This window comes from Bubalus kerabau, chromosome 13, assembly GCF_029407905.1.
Source record: "Bubalus kerabau isolate K-KA32 ecotype Philippines breed swamp buffalo chromosome 13, PCC_UOA_SB_1v2, whole genome shotgun sequence".
In the NCBI taxonomy this organism is placed as follows: domain Eukaryota; kingdom Metazoa; phylum Chordata; class Mammalia; order Artiodactyla; family Bovidae; genus Bubalus; species Bubalus kerabau.
Window position 1 is genome coordinate 66,640,958 of NC_073636.1, and position 17,181 is coordinate 66,658,138.

General features: G+C 41.4%; 2 protein-coding genes and 1 long non-coding RNA gene across 8 annotated transcripts in view; 1 reads left to right on the plus strand and 2 right to left on the minus strand.

The window, feature by feature from the left end:
* The window catches only part of RBL1 (RB transcriptional corepressor like 1), a 61,530-nt gene extending 55,999 nt beyond the window's left edge, over window positions 1-5,531 (minus strand). For 2 of the 5 annotated variants that reach the window (XM_055544984.1, XM_055544983.1), the window contains exons 1-2: window positions 5,235-5,531; window positions 2,124-2,257 (exon numbers count right to left, since the gene is read on the minus strand). In XM_055544984.1, coding sequence (XP_055400959.1) covers window positions 2,124-2,257; window positions 5,235-5,390 — 290 coding nt within the window. In that variant the 5' untranslated portion in view covers window positions 5,391-5,531. Of the gene's footprint in view, window positions 1-2,123; window positions 2,258-2,700; window positions 4,056-5,234 lie in introns of those variants that run through there. The other 3 variants (XM_055544986.1, XM_055544985.1, XM_055544989.1) reach the window with 3 other exon arrangements.
* Window positions 5,532-6,170: 639 nt separating this feature from the next.
* LOC129625916 (uncharacterized) lies at window positions 6,171-9,427 on the plus strand. Of its 2 annotated transcripts, XR_008701652.1 has the most exons (4): window positions 6,171-6,302; window positions 7,633-7,689; window positions 8,247-8,435; window positions 9,009-9,427. It is a non-coding gene; the product is annotated as an uncharacterized LOC129625916 (long non-coding RNA). The 2 variants fall into 2 exon arrangements; XR_008701653.1 differs by lacking the exon at window positions 8,247-8,435.
* Window positions 9,428-14,624: 5,197 nt separating this feature from the next.
* MROH8 (maestro heat like repeat family member 8) overlaps window positions 14,625-17,181 on the minus strand; it is a 59,839-nt gene continuing 57,282 nt past the window's right edge. Inside the window, exon 24 of the mRNA XM_055544990.1 lies at window positions 14,625-14,854. The gene's annotated coding sequence lies outside the window, so the exon portion shown is untranslated. The remainder of the gene's footprint in view (window positions 14,855-17,181) is intronic.

Sequence of the window (17,181 nt, forward strand, 5' to 3'; positions counted from 1 at the left end):
CCTATTATACAGAGTGAAGTAAGCCAGAAAGAAAAACACCAATACAGTATACTAACGCATATATATGGAATTTAGAAAGATGGTAACAATAACCCTGTGTACGAGACAGCAAAAGAGACACTGATGTATAGAACAGTCTTATGGACTCTGTGAGAGAGGGAGAGGGTGGGAAGATTTGGGAGAATGGCATTGAAACATGTAAAATATCATGTATGAAACGAGTTGCCAGTCCAGGTTCGATGCACGATACTGGATGCTTGGGGCTGGTGCACTGGGACGACCCAGAGGGATGGAATGGGGAGGCAGGAGGGAGGAGGGTTCAGGATGGGGAACACATGTATACCTGTGGTGGATTCATTTTGATATTTGGCAAAACTAATACAATTATGTAAAGTTTAAAAATAAAATAAAATAAAAAAAAATAATTTAAAATTCAAATTATAAAATAGATACTAATTTTTAACACTATTAATAGCAGAACAAATTTTTACATAAAACTTTTTTTTTGGGGGGGCAGCACCTCATGCCTTACAGGATCTTAGTTCCCTGACCAGGGATTAAACTCAGGCCTCTTGTAGTGAGAGTACATAGTCCTAACCACTGGACAGACAGGGAATTCCCACACGAAACTTTCTTTTTAAGTTGGAAATTGCTTAGGCTAATTTTTTTTGTAAACTGAAGTTGAATTAAAGATACAATTTAAGAGAAGACACACTAATGTATATTTGTTTACTGATACATAAGTAATACAGTATGGACTTCAGAGGCTCTGTCACTTAGGTATATAACCACTGGATATAATTTAACATCTTGGTGACTTGGCTTCCTCATTTTTAAAATGAGATTTATTTGATAGGATTACTGTGAGGATTAAATGAATAAAGATATGCAAACTATTAGCACATAATATCTGGCACACAGGTAAATCAATAAAAATCTTCTAGTTTTACAGGTATATGTATGAATCTATACTTCTACAGTATTTTGCAGTATGATTTAGCAATATTTGATGCATATTTTCCCAAATCTATAGAGATCTACATAGTCACTTAAAATTAGTGACTTCCCTAGTGGTCCAGTGGTGAAGAATCCACCTTCCAAATGCAGGGGATGGGGTCTGACCCCTGGTTGGGGAGCTAAGATCCCACGTGCCATAAGGCCACCAAGCCCGCACACTGCAACTACTGAGGCCACAGGCACTGGCACCTGTGCTCCCAGTGAGGAGTCCTTGTGCTGCAACCACAGAAGCCGACGAGCGGCAACAAGGACCCAGAATAGCCGAAAAAGAGAAAAAACGTTACTGCGTCAAGTAATAAAACTAGAATAGAGATGTTAGATTATAGAAAATTACTGTATCAAGATTAATTTTGTTGACGTGGATAACTGTACTATAGATATTTAAGGAAATACATACTGAAATATTTAGGGGTATAGGGCTATAATGGATGCTACTTAAATTGAAGTAGTTGAGGAAAATACGTTATTTAAGGGAAAAAGATTAAATGATAAAGCAAATGGAGTAAAATGTCACTAAAAGGTGAGTCTAGGTGAGGGTGTATGGATGGTCTTTGTAACTTTCTTATTTTTGCAACTTTTCTGAAAGCTTCAAATTATTCTCAAACTTAAAATATTAATGAAAAAAATCATAGATAAAAAGATTTAGTATATTCCTGGCAGTACAGAAGTTAAGACTCTATGCTTCCAATGCAGGGGGCACAGGTTCAATCCCTGATTGGGGAACAAAGATCCCACCTGCTGCATGGTGCAGCCAAAAAAAAAACACCCCAAAACAAAACCTCTATACCTGTAATGCCTGTGGTGATAGTTACATAACTCTGTAAAAAATACCCCAAATCACTGAATTGTACAAGTAAGTAAATTATATGCCTTATAAATTGTAACTCAATTAAAAAAAAAGATTTAGAACAGGGGCCTTTGGTTGAAGTTAGAATTTGAGGAAGAAAGTCAGAGAAAGAATGTGAGAACTAGGAAAAAAATGTGAGAACTGTAAAAAAATAACTTAGAATGGGATGAAGCTAAATGATTTAAAATGAAGAGAAATTAAATTCTAAAGTTAAATTCAGGACTTATAAAGTAATGTTTGAAAAATTAAAGTGCTTTACCTTAGTTTAGCTGAACGTAGTATTCTGGTAAGTGAAACGCAATTTCCTTCCATGATACCCTTTCCAACCGTGGGAATGATGCTTTTGCGGCAAGCAACATACAACGAACACGCCAACCAGTGTATAACTTCTCCCTGGCAGGCAAAAGATACAACAGCAAAATGGATATATTTCGTTAGAACACTTGAATTCTAGACTCAAAAGAGATCTTAGGATTATCTGGTCTAATTTTCATACTGTATTAACAGGCGAGAGAAGTGAGGCTATTTGCCCAAGGTCAGAAAGCTTAGTTGGTAGCAAAAATGGGTATAAAATTCCTTACTCTCAGTCCTGTGTAACATGGTAAATTGAAATTAATCTAAATATGGATCTCTCATCTATACCCCAAATCTAATATTACTGAAAAAGTTCTCAATTTCTCAGCATTAGCTTTTTCAGTATTATAACACCAGTCATAGCCTTGATGATGTGGAAGTTCCTTTCTATCATTTTGTTTCTTTTTTAATCACTTAGGCAGAGAAAAGGACAGAACAGAGTAGAATGATGGCAAAAGAATCACACATATAAAAACTAATACCTATCGTGTTCAACATAAAGGAGATTGTCAGTTTTGTGAGGTAGAAATTGGGGGGATTATTTACCCTAATCTTTAAAACAGTCTAAGTATGGCTCTCTATCTTAGCAGATATTTCAATTTGCAATGCTACAAAAAAGGTGACATTTGAGAATTCAACACTAGACTTGAGCTATTGAAGCTAGATTCACTTTATGACTTCATTGCTGAGCTTTACATGAAATTAAGAACTAGCCACAAATCTCACAGCATAACACAATACTGTAGTGCAGATCCTCTTTAAGACCAGACTCTAGCAGAATAAAAATGACTAATAAAGATTTCCTGCAATAATCCAAAAGGAGTGAGCAGAAATGGGTAGCTACTAATAAATCTAAGACCCAGTGTTCCTGCCCTAAAGTAGTGAAAAGTCTTAATTGCTTGAGGCAGGTAAGCTTAAGGTTGAATACTTTTAAGAAGCCTTGATTAACGAATTGTTTGGGTATAATACCCAAGTATTATAGAGCTTTTGGATACAGGCTACTAGACGAAAACACGATTAATATAGAGAAACTTTAAGAACCAAAATTACTACTTTGACTTTTTTTCTAAAAATAAAAAGCACCTATAGTATTTAAATTAGTTCCTTGATACTAGGCCTTCAAAATACAAATACACTCTGACCTTATAAAACTCCAAGTGTAGAACTAAGAGGAACAGATACTGTTATCTATAATTGGTGAGATACACATTTTAAGAATTGAAAATAAAGTGTTATGGGAGAATATAGTGTAGTGAGCAACTGATTTTGACTGGGGGGTCACAGAAGGGTTCACAGAGGGAGACAAAAGTATTAAGTGGTGAAAAATCACCAAAATGTATGGGTGAAGTGGGGTGGGTAATCAGGAGCTTGTCAGGTAGACTAGAGGGGATAGGGACTGGGCAGAGGGGTTCTTAGGAAGCAGTAGATACATGAAAATGCCTTTCACCAAAAACAAAGCAACAAAGAAGAGGAAAATAAAACACTTTAGATAGAATAAACACAAAATCTTAATTCAACACAACTGTGAATTAAGTCAAACATTAAGATATCCTGATCAACTCTGCCTAACTGGAGATTCGGCTCTTAAACTTTCCCTGGAGTGGGGAGTGAAGTTTCCAGGCAGAGGGACTGGCATGGAGAAAGTTAGGAGCAAGCTAGGCATATTCAAGAATCTGAAAGAGGAGCCTAGTTTAATGCCTTCAATACAGTTTACACTCAGCAATGCACATTCAATGAGAGACTAAATGAAGACCTGGGATGTCAGAAACGCTTTCTCTGGCTTCTAAAAAGTCTGTTTTCAATCGAGAGGCTGTAAGTTTTAATCTCCCTTACTTTCTCCTCCTTTCCTCAGATTTCCAGTCGTGTCACCCGACATGCAAATGACTGTCCTTAATCCAGTCTATCCAGTCCTACCCTGGAGACAAACAAGAGTCTCTCTTCTTCTCCCTTATATACTGACACACACATACACAGTCAACTCCAAATTTCCAACTCCATGCCTTTGAACTCAGCGATTAACTATTCTACTGGGTGATGAGTCAGAAGAACACTCTGAGTCCAGCCCTCTTAGATCACAAAAACTTTTGACCATGAGGCCACTGCAAATATATTCCATCATAATTCTACCTCTATACTGGGTTTATGCTTGTTTGGGTTTCTGCGATGATTAGCAGAACGAACCTGGGCAACACAACCCTCCTGGTCTTGATACCTGGACAGCAGGATTAATACTCCCTGCCCTGTCATGTGACAGAGTTGTTGTGAGGAGTTAACGCAAGAATGGCTGGGGAAAATCTAATGATAGCTTACATTTTATTCTGTTCAGAGACAGACACTGTGTTTAGCGTCAAGACCATCTAATTATCCCCGTCTGAGAGAGGAGGAATCTGGGGCCCAGAGATAAGCCTTGTGTACACAATTGGCTCTGATGAAATAGCTGTGTCGCGGCAATACGGCAAAAAAAAAGCAACCCACATTTCGGGCCGGCAGGGTAGAGAGATTATGGCTTAGACTCAGTCTGGCTCCACCATTAACCGGGCGACCTTGGGCTTAACCTCTTTGGGATTCAGCTTCCTCATCTGTGTAATGGGGATCACAGAACATAGTCAAAGGGTTGTGGAGAGAACCAAGTAAGACGACACATCTAAAGCGCTGGGCAGCGGCGTCTTGGCACACAAGTCATTTCGGCTTTTATCGTTATGGTATTTGCTTCTCAAATGGACTTAAGGGCAGTCTCAAGACGTCTGTGGCGCTGGTCTGAAGACCAGGGGACGACCTCTGAGTGGCGTGTGACCTTGGAAAAGCCACTCCTTTTCCGGACTTCTGTTTCCCGCCTCAAAATAAGTGGAGAAATGGGATCTATACCCTCCCTTCCAGCTTCGCACTCCTCGGCGCCCGCCTGGGCAGAGACCCTTCCCGGTGGGGAAACTCCCACCGCCCCACAGGGTGGGGTAGGGGCGGGGCGGGGGTGGGGTCTGGCGAGCTCGGTCCCGCCGCCCCACCTGCCGCCGCTCACCTCTAGGCTGTAGTTGCCCCGGATGGCAGTGAAGTCGTCCAGGGCTTCGGCCGCGCTCCCCTCGTCCAGGTTCAGCTCCTGGCACAGGGTCTGCAGCGCTTCCCCGGCCGCGGCGACCATTGCCGCCCCCTCGGAGTGGGGGTCGTCCTCGTCCATCCCCTCAGGCCCGGCGGGCGGCGCGGTCACAGCCCCCCGGCTCCTTTCTCCCTCCTGGGCGCGCTACCCACAACCACCCGCGCGAAAAGCGCGCGAAAATCGGGAGCTGCAGGACGACGTCTCTTCGATGGTCTGCATCCGCGTTTCTCCTCTAAAAAGTCCGTTTCTCCTCCAGGGCTCCCAGCCGGCCCTCTCCGGATATGTGATAAGAAGACCGACTTCGGGGCCTAAAACACCTGGACTTGACCCTTGGCGGGCAGCGGTGGACACTGCCGGCAGGGCAAATTGGTAGCGGAGGGATCGGCAGTCCGCGCGCAGGGTCTGCCGGGAGTTGTAGTCTGTATCCAGCTTTGGCGCCAGCGGCGCATCCCTTTCTTGGTGGCTCTGGTTCAGGCAGGGCTACCAATTGCGAGGTGGCCCCGTTCATCTTAGGGAGAAACGTCTTCTGCCCCCCCAACCCATGGGCCTCCCTGCCCCAGGACTCCAATCACAGTTTGATCGAGACTTGCTCTCTGAGTTAGGAAACGGAGGAGGGAACTGAAAAAAGTGGTCCCACGGCATCAAGGGCAGGGAAGGGCCTCGTCGGATACTCCTCAGAGTCTCCAGCGCCTAGAGAGCGGTCTTTTAGAATCACTGAGGGGTTGATGAGGTAAAGATATTAGCAGACACCTGTCCATCTCTTTTTGATGGCTAAACGAGGCTTGACCTGGGCTGAAAGAGCTGAGAGTAAGGGGGCACTTCTTCAGCTCCCTGGGCCCTAGGAACTGGGACCCTGGAACCCAGTAAAAACTTGTCATTCCAGATTTAGGAATGGCCTGAGCATAAGCCTGAAGGCATGGAACTGGTCTGAAGGCTTACACTTCTGCTCCATCAAAAACCCTTCTCCAGGAAGAGCCAGAATCTTTTAAAAAGGTAAATCAGAGCTCCTCAGTCCTTCACTCAAGATCCTTCAATAGATTCCTGTTGCTCTTAAAACAATTTCCAAACTTCTTTCCATGGCCTATAAGGCCCCATGTGATCTGGTCCCACCTCATCTAGGGCATTGTCCCCTTTCTTAGGTATGTAATAAGTTCCAACTTGCTTTGTTTTGGAACCTTGGACATGCCAAACTGCCAAACTAATTATTACCTCAAAGCGTTTCTCACATGCTGGTCAAACAACCCCAAATACTCTACGTGGGATCTTTGCTTGTCTGGCTCCTTCTCATCATTCAACAAAAAGTCACCTTGTCAAGCTTATCCCTGAGCACTGTATTTAAAATAGCTAACCGCATCTCTCCCCCTGACACACAAGCACGCGTGCACACACACACACACACACCTGTATCATTGTCTTCATAGCACCTTATTACTATCTGAAATTATCTTGTTTATTTGCTGGCTCTTCCTACTAAAACGTGAGTTGCGTGAGAGCAGGAACCTTCTTTTTATGTTCAGTGTATTCCAGAGTTTATGGATTAGTGACTGGCATACTTGGCACTCAGTACTTAGTATGGTGTGTTTAAAAATGACGAAGAGCCCATTGTTGCTTGGATGAGGGAAGGAGTCACCAGAGATGAAAACGGAAGCAGGTCCAGTTAGGTTGCAAAGGATCTCAGAAGGGTAAAAGCATGGAGATTTTAATAAAAGGAGGTGAAGTCTGTGCAGCCAGGTTCCTCTGGGTGTCACATGTGGGTTAGTTGGGGGTAGAGAGCAGAGGTATGGAGATGGTGGGAGATGAGTCCAGCATAGATAGGAGCCCGCCTGCAGAGACAGCTCTGTCCTAGAGCTGAAGGGGGCCCTGCTGAAGAGGAGGAGTCTCCAATAACATAGGTTTCCCTTTGGACTATGAAAGGTGATACTCTCAACTAGAATGGAGTATAACCAGACGGATAAGATCAGTTCTGGAACTGTTGTGTGTGGGATCTTAGAAGGTCGCCCCTCTCCCCTGAGCATTTTCCCAGTCTTCTACATTCCCCACACATAGGGAGGGCTGGGACTTGGGGACCAGCTGCAGTTTGGGTATCAAAGGAGTAAAAACTCAAACTCCCTCCCCCAAACTCAAATGTGGTACTTCTAGCTCTGCTTTCTTCTAGCTGACTTCAGGACCATCTTATTATCTTCTGAAAGGGGTATCGGCATGTAGTGTCTGCATGGAGACTCACCTCCTGTGAGATTTTTCAGCAAAGAAATGTCAGGATTAGTGGAGATGAAATGGATAAAGGTTTTCCTGTACTGGATTTTTTTTTTTTTTTTTGCCGCAGCACTTGGCATTCAGGGTCTTAGTTCCCCGACCAGGGATCAAACCACTGGACTGCCAGGTAAGTCCCTAGGTCATTTGTTTTCTAATTAAGCTGCTGTGCATCTGTCTTTAAGAGCTCCAGGAGTGGAGGCAGCCTGGACATGAAGATTTGGGAATTTTCAGGCAGTACCTGAAGTTAAGGGATCAGTTTTATATCACTCAGGGAGTGTGTTGGCACGAGAAGAGACTCAAGGGTAGACCCTCTAGGAGTACCAACATTTCAGCAATAGGCAAAATTTTAGGAGTGAATGAAAAGAGAAAAAAAAAAAAACTGTCCAGGAAGGTATAAGGAGGAGGAGCAGTATTTCAGAGGCCGGGAAAGAAGTACTCCATAGAGTCCAACACTACAGAGAATTCAAATAGGATGAGGAATTCAACGAAGACCTCCTATATTATCTTTCATATGATTTCAGTAACCTTTTCCAGAAGCAGCTGTCTTTAGCACAGTGGGAGTGGAAGCCAGATTACTGTGGTTGAGAGGCTGCTGGAAGGAAGGTCAAAAAGCTGGAATACAAAGTAAAAACTTGTCTTTACATAGTCTGGTGGAGGAGAGCCAAATGGAAGGGTATTTTCTAGGATTGGGAAACGCAAGCATGTGAATAATCAGGGACAGGCAGAGACTGAAGATAAAGAGATCAGCGATGTAGCCAGGCCCTGGAGAAGGTGCCCAAGACGGGGATCTAGAGGCTGGTCTTCCTCTTCACAGCTCTTTTCTGGAAGGTTATCACCGCACATCTAGATTAAACAGACCTGAGAGGCACTCTGGTGAGTAGAAAATAGCAACATGCAGTTGGGAGATGACAGTGGTAAAGGTTTGGATATTTCTTTGTTGAGAAGTATCCCTGGCTCTGTTAAACACAGACATCATGATTGGAATTTTTTGAAGAAAAGTGGAATAAAAATAAGACTACCCCATGGGGTCTTGGCTTTCATAGCTGGTCATGGACAAGATCATAAGAGCTGAGAGACCTCAAGTTTTTTGCCTTTGCCGTAACTCATTAATCTCTTTTTTATCCAGATCTGACTTTCAGAGGGTCATTCTGGTCTTGAAAAGAAACCAAGATAAAAGGAAACAGCTCTCAGGAATTATAAGCCAAAGAAAACCAGAGAGTCATTGCTGCATTTTTCATCTTTTTAGTCAGTAGTGGGGTTTCCAGTGAGTTGCAGTATATGTACTATAAGGCCATTTCTTCTTTGCAGCTGAATGATTCTGATTTGTTTTTCTGCTTCATGCACACACACTAAGTCCTGAAAACCCTTCATTTCTTCATTCCAAATATGTTTACTGAATGCCTACTATGTGCAAGATACTGATTCTTCTCTTGCTGTGACTTTCAGATCATCCAGATTTGAACTTGAGGGGCACTGCTGGCTTGAACATGACCCAGAAACAAAAGACATACCTCTCAAAGGTCATCCACCAAACAAAAAATGAGAAACACTGCATGCTGGGTTTTTTTCCTCCTCCGGAGTGAGTCTGTGCTCTAACTTTGGATTTTCAATACGTTGTTATCCTGTCTATGTGAACCTCCCATTTTCCTCTCCTGTCTTTTGATTCATTTGATCTGTAACTCTTTACATTCAATTAACCGCTCACGTCTTTGATGTTTCCTTTTGCCATGTGGTAATTCTCAGACTATCCTGAAGTGAACTATTAGGAAGTGCAAGCTTTGGAAATGAGGCCAAGATAAAAGGAAAAGGAAAATACTCTTGAGTTCCCTTCTTTCCCTTATGAAATAAAGCAGATTTAAACTGTACTCTCCCCCCACTCCCCTCTTTTGGACTGTTAACTGTGTCATTGGTTTTCCATAAACAGGACTGCCAAACTCACCAAAAAAAAACCCAGCCCATGCTGTCCTTTTTGTTATCACTGACTCTCCTGCTCCTTCATCCCCTACACCTAATCACAAAATCTTGTGGATTCCTCCTCCACCAGATTTCTAGTTGTCCTTCAACATGTTATATTTTCTCTTCCAATCCATCTTATGTTTACTTAGTAGTCCAGTCTTTCTCAAGCAGCATTTGTATCATGTCTCTTTCTCAAGACCCTTCAGGGCTTCATTATTACCAGTTGAATCAAATTTAGGTAGGTAAGCATTGATCCAGCCTCACCTTCAGGTTTTTGTTTTGTTTTTTTTTTCCTCTTCCCTTTTGTCAATATGCTCTCCCTGCTTTTTTCTCAGGGTACATGTTGGTTCTTTTTTTTTCATTATTATCCAATGGCCTGCTGTGTCAACCCTCAATTGATCTTCTTGGAATAGAAAATGAATTATGGGTGATGAGATAAATTTACTCTCCATTCCTGATCCAGATACGTCATGAAGGTTGTTTATATTTTAATCCCATAGTACCTGTATGATTAGCAGCCTCCCAGTTGTGGATTTAAAATTTCAGAGTTCCCTGGAGCATGTGTCAAGAGCCTGATTCAGACCTTTAGAGGCTCCAAGACTAAAAAGATTAGGATCTACACCCTCCCAAATATAATTCAAAATATAAACAATTCTAAACCCCAAAATAAGTGTAAGAAAGTACAACAAAGTTCTGATTATTTTCCCCAACATGACTATTTCATTTTGTAATTCTTTTCCCCCCAAAATTTTTTTTGTCCCCCAGCTTTGCTCTAAGCAACAGGGATAGTCTGCCCTAAGCAACTACTTAGTTGGCACATGCCCCTCTTAGGAAAATCTACTCACCACCTAACCTTTTAACAGACAAAAAAAAGCAGTTAATAGTTGTGGGGGAGGGGCAAGGCCTGACCTTGTCATTCTTAACTGTTGTTCCTCAAAGCAAAGCTAAAGTGATGGACCTTTAGCTGGATCCCTAGAGAGAAATTAGAGCCTGCCCTGCTCACAAGGACAATTTATGTTTTATCTACCTCTTTCAGACTTTAGATAAGGAAACTAAAAACTGAAAAGCCCAATTTAACTTAAAAATGTTCATTCTAAGGGTTTCTCCACCAAAACCTGTGTCCTGGGCACTCAGTTCAGTCATGAGAAGTAATTTCAGAACAGCATTTTCTTTTACGTTTTCCTCTAAGAGACTGTCCTGACATTGACTTCATTCTGTTGCTGCTGCTAAGTCGCTTCAGTCGTTTCCGACTCTGTGCGACCCCATAGACCACAGCCTACCAGGCTCCCCCGTCCCTGGGATTCTCCAGGCAAGAACACTGGAGTGGGTTGCCATTTCCTTCTCCAATGCATGAAAGTGAAAAGTGAAAGTGAAGTCGCTCAGTCGTGTCCGACTCTCAGCGACCCCATGGACTGCAGCCTACCAGGCTCCTCCGTCCATGTGATTTTCCAGGCAAGAGTACTGGAGTGGGGTGCCATTGCCTTCTCCTTGACTTCATTCTACCTAGAACCAAAACTTAGGATCACTTTTGTTTCCTCAATCTATACATACTTTGGTAACTCCTGCTCCATTGCGTTCCCAGAAAAGTTGGAAAACTGAACATTAGTGAAAACCCACCCCAGGTATAAGCCTTTTAAGGAGAAGGTCTTGTTGGAAAAATTAAGCCATATGAGAGAGATGTATGTAACACCCAGAGATGGCAATAGCAAATAGTCTCAGCAAGACTATCCCTATTGCTTTTTGCCTTGTTTCAATTTCCTCATTCAATTTAGGGAAGTTGATATTTTCCTTTTCTTCTTGAAAACAGCTAAGGCTATTACCTATGGAGCTACTGAAGAAAGTTCAGAGAATTGGAATCAAGAGTCTTGAGTCTAAGTCCTAGCACTATTACCTACTGATTTTGTGCTCTCTGGCTTTAACCTCTCTGAGTCTGTTTCCTCATCTGTAAAATGGCGATAACAATAATATCTAAATTACACAATCACTTCAAGGTAAAAAAAATAACATGAAAGTTCTATACAAAGAACAACAATAACTACTGTTTCCTCGACTGCTTTTCTACTGCATCAGAAACAGGTGGATGCTTTACAATCAACTCTGATCCACTTTTTCCACATGCGTGTCATGTCTCAATCAATATTACTGATTCTTAAATGTAGATTAACTGAGGTTGGGAATGTGTTCACTTAGAGCAAACAGAGTTTGTGCATCTGTATAAAATATCTGGAAAGATACATGAGAAAGTGGGAGCAGTAGTTGCTTAAGGTTAGAGAAATTCGATAGTGGTGAGCTGAGAACAAAGTTACTTTTAGTGTTATCTTTTTGTATCTTAAACTTTGAACTTATGCCCAAAACTAAATAAAGAAAATGTATGGGGGTACTCTTTCTGCCCCCTTCTGATGCCTATGTCAGAAGCTTTCTCTCCTTTATACTTTAATAAAACTTTATTACACACACACAAAAAAAGAAAATATATGCTATAAAATAAATAGACCATCACATATGTATACAGTGATACTTAAAATCCTTTTTTTACTACTTGTTTTTATGGATAAACAGTTAATTAAAAACTGCTTCTAGGAACTTCTTAACATTTTATTTCAGAAACGATTTTTCTGTATATATGATTTAACACAGGGGTGAAGAATCATGAATTAATTTTCATATAAAATTGCAATATCTTTGCCAAGGTCTAAAGTTTGAAATGCAACACAAGAACGCAAAATCCAGGTGACTAGACTATTTAAGGTGTTAAGTGAATTTGTAACTAAAGTAACAGACCAAAGCCTAATTTCTTGAGGATAAAAAGCTCTTATGAATCAATGTGAAAAAGACAAATCTCAAAATGGGGGAAGGACTTGAATACAGTCTGCTGCTGCTAAGTCGCTTCAGTCGTGTCTGACTCTGTGCGACCCCGTAGACAGTAGCCCACCAGGCCTCCCCGTCCTTGGGATTCTCCAGGCAAGAACACTGGAGTGGGTTGCCATTTCCTTCTCCAGTTCATGAAAGTGAAAGTGAAGTAGTTCAGTCGTGTCTGACTCTGAGCGACCCCACGGACTGCAGCCCACCAGGCTCCTCCATCCATGGGATTCTCCAGGCAAGAGTACTGGAGTGGGTTGCCATTTCCTTCTCGGGTGAATACAGTCTAGGTAAAGGAAATATAGATGGCATTTAGACATGAAAAGATGCTCAACTTTTCTAATAAGAGAAAATGCAAACTTAAGCCACTGAAAAGCCATTTAAAAAGAAAACTCTGAAATTGGCAAAAATCCACAAGTTTGAAAATGCTTCAGTGACTCCCATGTCATTCAGAGTCAAGCCCAACTCTTTGTCATGGTCTATCACTTCACTTCCCTCTGTCTTCATTTGCTCCTCTCAGCTTTCCTACCCCACCCTGGTCATAGTGGCCTTCTTGTGGTTCCTTGACTAGCCTAGGGGACCCTGGAGCCTTAGGACTTAGAAATGGCTATTTCCTCTGCCCAGAATGTTCTTTCCCTAGATCTGCCTAACCACCTCCCTCACTTCCTTCAAGTCTTTGCTCAAATATTACCTTCTCAAGCCTAAAGAATCCTTCTGCAATGCAGAAGACACAGGAGACTCAGGTTCAATCCCTGGGTCAGGAAGAGCCCCTGGAGGAGGAAATGGCAACCTGCTCCAGTATTCTTGCTTGAAAAATCCCATGGACAGGGGAGTCTGGCAGGCTACTGTCCAAAGGGTCACAAGGAGTTGGACACGACTGAACTGATTTAGCATGACTGATGCATGAACACACACATGCATTACCACTTTAATCTGTAATAAGACTAAACAGTTTTCTGAATTTTTGAAAAATACTGTATTTTAACTTCAAATAACCCCAACTGACTTAATATCCTGAGTTTAAAGAAGTACACTGAGGTTGGGGCTTTCATATAAAGAATCAGATGCAGAGATGAATATCTTGAGATTATTTTCAGATTCAATCATTTACTGATTTTGTTTCAACACAAAACTACTTTAATAATGTCTGTTTCATTTTATTTCACTTTTGGCAGTGATAAGACCTGGGTGGTGGTATGATACTAATATTTCAAACATCTTAACAGGTTCTTTAGCAGCCATGATGCTGTGGCAGTTTCATTAACTGTCAAATAAGAAAAGCTTTGAAGGTCTGAGTTAGAAAAGCCTTTTATAATTTAAAAAGATTTTCAATTATTTTAATAAAAATTTCTATTATTTTTATTAATAATGCAGGAGATGGAAATGACTTTGCCAGAAATTTTGGCTTAGAAATCTTAAAAAAAAAAAACACAAAAAACCCCAAACGTGACAAGACTATTTAAAGCTCTAAAACAGGTTACCACAAAGGAAGTTGTAGAAATATGTTTGGCCTAAAACCTGTTTGAAAAAAATTTTTTCATATAAAATACTAAAATGCAATGTAATTGGTTGGCCAGACTTATAAATTCTAAGGGGTCTTGACCTAAAATGATAATCTGGACAGTAATACAATACAAAAACTCTTTAGAAATCACCAAGACAGCACTTCCCTGGTGGTCCAGGGGCTAAGACTCACCCCTCCAGTTCAGGAGCCCGGGTTCAATCCCTGGTCAGGGAATTAGATCTTGCAGGCTGCAACTAAAAAACCACATGCTGCAACATTGTGGAATCCAGTGTAGCCAAATAAATATAGAAAAACAAATTTAGAAAAATAAATATACAAAAATAAGTATTAAAAAAATCAAGACTATTGCAGTGGAAACGTCCTTGGAAATACCAACTTCTTTAGTTTTAAGGTCACAACACATGAACTGCCTAGAAATTCTTTTCCTTCTTAGTGTTGTGCCCCTCTTGCCACAAAAGTGATTTCCTAAGATCAACTAATACATATTCTGAGCTTAAATTCAGCGTTTAGTAGGTTTGGTTTAGTTGGCTGAAAGACTTCAATAAGAAGAAGAAAGAATACATATCTCAGAATAAGGAGGAAAAGTGATACTCAAAGTTTTAAAAAAGGGAAAATATAAAATAATAAAGACACGGTTGGGCCAGTAATGGATAACAAACAGTACATTTGAAAAGTATATGATGAAAATAAAGTCAAACGATATTTAATTGTATGGAACTTTTATTTCAACGTATTACAACAAATTAAGTGTCCAGAAATATTTATTTTGTATATGTTTAAAATTCCATAAAAACATAAACCTATCTATGAAGAGAGCCTTATGTAAAAGTAATGGAGATATTTAGAATAAATAGACTTGTTCATACAATCACTATTAAGTGCTTCTTCAGCCCTTCCCAAACCACTGAGGTAGTTGAGTGAAGCGCAGTCCTCTCTTAATGGATACTTCTCTCTGTGGATTTTAACACAGTAAACATAAATAAAATAGAATAAGCATTGTTGTGCTTGCTACTCCCTGTTAGTGGTATTACTCAGGCAATAAAATACCACCTGGAGGGCAACTCTAGGGTAAATGAGAGTGTAGAGGAAGTATTCACTCAACCTCTTATATGTCACTGGAGGTCTAAACTGCTTCCTAAATCTAAAAGATCTGTTCCCTGCAGTGAGACACGGATAGCTCATGAGATTAAACCAAGGACTCAGAAAATATTCCTCAAGAATAATCACCACTTTTTTGCTCTAACTCCACTCCTTACACTGTAGCATGTGCATTCGATCCCATTGGGGGCGGAAAATAAGATGCACTAACTTTTAGGTAAGAAGTATTCAAACTTTGTAATCTGAGGCTCAATAACATTTCACAACATTTGTTTGATCACATGAATTTCAGGCATGAATTCAATAACTGAGATGAACTGTAGAGGAAATCTTTATTCACAGTGAAGGGAAACAGCACACTGGAGAGGAGCAGAGCAGACCGGCCAAGGATGTGGGTTTTCCAGCCAGAACTTGAGTTTGTGAATTTACTAGTTGTGTGACCTTGGGCAAGTCACCTTCATGTTCTGTCCCTTAGCTTCCCCATCTGCCAAATGGAGATAATAATACATGGAGTGGTAATGAGGATTAAAAGAGTTAACCATACAATGTACTTAGAATCTGGTTTATTGTAAGCACTCAATATGCATTCAGATCAGATCACATCAGATCAGTCGCTCAGTCGTGCCCAACTCTTTGCGACCCCATGAATCGCAGCACGCCAGGCCTCCCTGTCCATCACCATCTCCCAGAGTTCACTCAGACTCACGTCCATCGAGTCTGTGATGCCATCCAGCCATCTCATCCTCTGTCGTCCCCTTCTCCTCTTGCCCCCAATCCCTCCCAGCATCAGAGTCTTTTCCAATGAGTCAACTCTTCGCATGAGGTGGCCAAAGTACTGGAGTGTCAGCGTTAGCATCATTCCTTCCAAAGAAATCCCAGGGCTGATCTCCTTCAGAATGGACTGGTTGGATCTCCTTGCAGTCCAAGGGACTCTCAAGAGTCTTCTCCAACACCACAGTTCAAAAGCATCAATTCTTCAGCGCTCAGCCTTCTTCACAGTCCAACTCTCACATCCATACATGACCACAGGAAAAACCATAGCCTTGACTAGACGAACCTTTGTTGGCAAAGTAATGTCTCTGCTTTTGAATATGCTATCTAGGTTGGTCATAACTTTCCTTCCAAGGAGTAAGTGTCTTTTAATTTCATGGCTGCAGTCACCATCTGTAGTGATTTTGGAGCCCAGAAAAATAGCCTGACACTGTTTCCACTGTTTCCCCATCTATTTCCCATGAAGTGATAGGACCGGATGCCATGATCTTCGTTTTCTGAATGTTGAGCTTTAAGCCAACTTTTTCACTCTCCACTTTCACTTTCATCAAGAGGCTTTTGAGTTCCTCTTCACTTTCTGCCATAAGGGTGGTGTCATCTGCATATCTGAGGTTATCTTCATTGTGTGATTGACAAAATGGATAGTTTGAAAGGGGAGTGGAGTTGGTGGCACGTAGTGAGACCAAAGAGAAAGCAGTAAGGGGTGCACGTAACTCCAATGTGCTCAATGCATTGAAGCTGGCATCCAATGGCCACCCTCAAGGTGTAGTCTTAGCTCTGCTTGAGGGTGAACAGTTAGTCCATGGGCAGCTGGAGCCTGCCTTGTAGCTCAAAACTCCTGTCTGCTAGTCCCAAATATGAAGACCTCTCGAGTAGGAATCTTGCTCTTGAAGCCACCCTTGGCTGTCACATCCCTCAAAATATATCCAACTTACAATGAATCATGGAGAAATGTATTCCTAAAGATGTCTTGGCAGAGGGATTGGGTGAATGTGGGATGGGGTAGGGATTCATACAACTTTATGCAATCCACCATTGCATGTATCTCTTCTTCATATGCCAGTTGCCTCATTTCCTTTCTCTTTTTCCATCCCACCTCCAAGATGCCTCTCCATTGCCTTAAATAACTGAGCTCTGCTCTCCACTTAGGTTCCTCAAACAAGAGCCTGGGAATTAGCCCATGAGAGACCATCTCTAATTAATCTAGTCCCAACCTTCCACATGCAGCTTATCAAAGTATTCACTCAGTAAAAACAAATCTCTTTCTCAGAAAATGTCTACTTGTAAGAAAATTTTCTCCATCTATGGTTAAAGGTTAAAACAGACAGTGGTCCTCAACAAATAACAGTTCCCATCCTAGAACCATTTGAGGATCTGATAGCTATTGTAGGAGAGGAATCAGGAAAATAA